This window comes from Apis dorsata, unplaced genomic scaffold (assembly GCF_000469605.1).
Source record: "Apis dorsata unplaced genomic scaffold, Apis dorsata 1.3 scaffold_295, whole genome shotgun sequence".
NCBI classification, from domain to species: domain Eukaryota; kingdom Metazoa; phylum Arthropoda; class Insecta; order Hymenoptera; family Apidae; genus Apis; species Apis dorsata.
Window position 1 is genome coordinate 1,513,581 of NW_006263570.1, and position 3,842 is coordinate 1,517,422.

Consider the following 3,842-nt stretch of genomic DNA (forward strand, 5'->3'; position numbering starts at 1 on the left):
TTTATTAAATTACAATTTTAATAAAATAAAATGTTTAAAACATAAATAAAAAAATAATATATCATAAACATATATATATATATATAATAAATAATGTATTTTTTCAAAAACTTCCAAAAAATTTTAATATTTGTAATATCAATAAATAAAATAAAAATTTTTTATATATATATTTATATTCCAATATAATATTCTAATATTCCATTTTAATGTTGTAATGTTTGTAATGTTTACTTGTAATTTTTACCTGTTCCTTTAATTTCTCAAAATCTTGTTTGAATTCTTCATCTTCCCATTTAGTTTCAATATATTTCTTTAAATTCTCTCGCACATAAGGAAAAAGTGTGTCCTGAAAGTAAGGTAAACGTGAATGTAGTGCGTTCGTCGATCGAATTAACAGTGCGATGCGCCGTTATGGTTTCCGTTATTTTGAAAAATATGTGCAATAATATTATAGCGCTATATGATAATTCAATGTATTTTATGTTTTTATAAATAAACTAAGTTTTCCAAATAATTGTTTAGTTTGTTTTCATTATAACATCTTAGAAAACAATTCCAAAAATTTGCAAAAAACATTAACGAGTAAACAATGTATTATCTTAAAATTATAAATAAAAAATTCGATGCAATGTAAATAATATTTTATTCGCTTTAAATTTGACGAAATAGCATCTACTGCCTTCCATGAAACTTCGTTGTATTGCGAATAGGGAACTTGAAACTGGATTTCAGCCGGCATAGTAAATGTTAAGAGAACACACACAATACGCGCGAAAGTATAATCTACAAATTTTTTTTAGTACAAAAAGTCTTTAATAAGATTCAGTATTTTATGTGAAAGAAACTCTCTGTATAAAAAATTATGATCATTAGGTACTGTCAGAAAATAAATCAGAAAACCGGTGAAATGCGAGAACCGTAGGGTGCGTTCTGCCTCACGGCCATGGTCTTTGTTACCTTCACGAAGCTTATGCTCGTCGTAGTGCCTTCGATGTCAACTAAGATCACTGTTTCTGACAATAAGGTTTCCTCTTGATCCTGAGTACGCTTTTCCCCGGCCATTTTTACGATTGACTCGCCTTCGACCGTAGGATAAATAAGAAATATATCACCTCAGTACGTTCAAGCACGGTGTATATGTCGACGCGTTCTTGTTGAGAGCCGGCGAGTGAATTCGCTCCTCGTTCTGCGCCGGTGTGTGTGCGAACCTGCCTCTCCCTTCACCCCTACTTGTTCTGAGCAACCAGGATCGTATTTATCTCTCTTGTTTTCAATTGGATCATTAATAAATTCCCTATAATTTTTTAAATTAAAAAAATATAATTCATATAGATATATCTAAATTATAATAGTATTTTGATAATTTAAATATTAAGATATTATTTTTATTATTTTTGTGTTCATTTATTGCATTAATTTTATAAAATTATTATTTCATTTTATGGCAAATAATTTAATATATGACATCAAAATTAACAATTTTAAAAATATAATAATAAAAAAATTTATAAATACACGATTTATATTTAATAGTGTAATAATAGAATTTAATTTTTCATGTTTTCATGAAAACTAAAGATTGTTTTTAGCAATATTAATTTTATCTAAATAAAAAATTATTATTAATATATAAAAAATAATTTCAATAAAAAATAAATGTTTAAAAATATAATTTTAAATAACGAATTTCGCTAAAAATAAACAAATATATTTTAAAATTTAGAGGGTACCTTATGTAATAGATACATTCCTGAATCTTGTGTGAAAATTTTAGATCAGTGTTAGTGAATATGTATTTACAGAAAAGAGTATATGCGTGAATCGCTCGCTTCCTTTAGCCAATGAACGGAGCTGGTTTGCGTCTGTGCGATCGTAGCACGACATTATTGCTCCGCAAAAATTGTTTTGATAAATAACTATTTAAAAAATAAAGTCTTTTAACAAAATTGATTATAAAAGTTTTCTAAAATTTAAGTACTTTCTTTTTCATTTATTTTTCAAGTAAAATAAAGTATAATTACGTTAAAAAAATGAGATAAATATTGACTCGCTCGAACGGTTTCCGATATTACTCCGCGGAAAAGTAGTTCCTCATATATTATTTTTGTTGATTTTCTAAAAAAATTAAGAAAATTTGAATAATATTTATTAGTAATTAAAAATATTAAGTATAATTCTTTTACATTTGCTAAAAATACTAATTTTCTCATAATAAAAAGTTAAAAGTTTCGTTATGTGTGATTACAAGATAAAGTAACACAGCTGGTAAATTCGACCACCTGATTTTTGCTAAGCAGCGCCGCATCAGATGCAAAGGCGCACCATTTAAATTTTGACATTTGTCCCAGATGCACGTGTACTTTGACTGTATCTACATATGAGTAATATACATACATTGCTGTTAAGAATCGTTATATATTTTTTATTGCTACAAAAAAAATATTCATATTAATTTTATTTAACTATAAATTTTGTATTGTATATTGTAAATAATATATTTTATTAGAATAAATATTTATAAAAATTAATACATAAATATTTAAAATAATTATAATATTTGAGAAAATATTTTTTTCTAATGTTTAAATAAAAGTAATAATGTATAAAAGTTTATATTTTTTTAGTTTCATGATTTTAGATTATATTATTAAAAATTTTTCAAAAAATAAAAATTGTTTGTATGATTTAATAATTGCTTAAAAAATATTCCATTATAAAAGAGTAAATATAAGTACCTTTTTTTTATTAAAAACTTTTTTTAACAATTTTAATATAATAATTAAAAATAATTATACATTATATATACAATATATTTAAAAAAAAATAATATGATACATGTATAATATAAATTACATTGTATGTTCAATCTAATATAACTATATTGTTATAAAATAGTATTTATATATATATTTGTAAAATTTTATATTAATATTAAATTAAAGAAATAAATATGATAAAATAATAGTATAATAAAATTTACTTTACAATATTTTCAAACATTTTGATTTTATAATATTGTTTGTACTTATAAAAAATTTTTTTTAATACATATATAAAGTATATATGTAAAATACATTATTTTGTTGAAATAAAATAGAATATTTTTGTACTCCATAATACTTTGAATATATATAAATAAATGTATAAAAATAAATCATAAAATAAATTATTAGATAACTAAATCTTGTTAACTGCTGAAAATTTCAAAATTCACTAATAAAGTAATTTAGTAAAAATCATATTTTACATACAGTGAAACTTCGAATAATTGGAATATATTTATTTTAAAAGTTTCAACATATATTTTAATTTCAAATATTAAAATTTAATTTTATAATATCATTATAAATTATTTCAGGTACTATATTTATGATCAATTACAATGTTTATATGTTATAGATGTTATAATCTTTTATTTCTATTATATTATAAATATATATAATGTAAATTTGATTTCAAAAAATATAATAGCAAAATATTATATTTATAAACAAAGAAATTTAAATTAAAAAAATATAATTCTTAAGAATTTAAACTATAAATAAATTTATTTTATTCATAAATATTAACAAATACAAAAATTATACAATTATCTATTAACTAAAAAATTTATACAAAAATTGAAAAATATTTCTAAAAACATAATTTTGCACAAATATAAATAAAAAATAATTAATATAATAATTGTGTAAAAAATGTGTAAAAAATGAACAAAAAATACATGAAGATATAAATACATAAACAAAAAAATTGTTTTCACATTATATAAATTTTTATAAAAAAAATAAATTTTTGTATGAAAATATTTAATATAAAAGAATAATTTAAAATATTAAATT

At 20.9% G+C, this 3,842-nt stretch overlaps 1 protein-coding gene across 1 annotated transcript in view; it reads right to left on the bottom strand.

Moving 5' to 3' along the window:
* LOC102672112 (enolase-phosphatase E1) overlaps window positions 1–3,842 on the bottom strand; it is a 12,422-nt gene that overhangs the window by 5,054 nt on the left and 3,526 nt on the right. The window contains exons 4-5 of the mRNA XM_006617242.2: window positions 961–1,115; window positions 248–349 (exon numbers count right to left, since the gene is read on the bottom strand). Of these exons, the coding sequence (XP_006617305.2) occupies window positions 248–349; window positions 961–1,115 (257 nt within the window). The remainder of the gene's footprint in view (window positions 1–247; window positions 350–960; window positions 1,116–3,842) is intronic.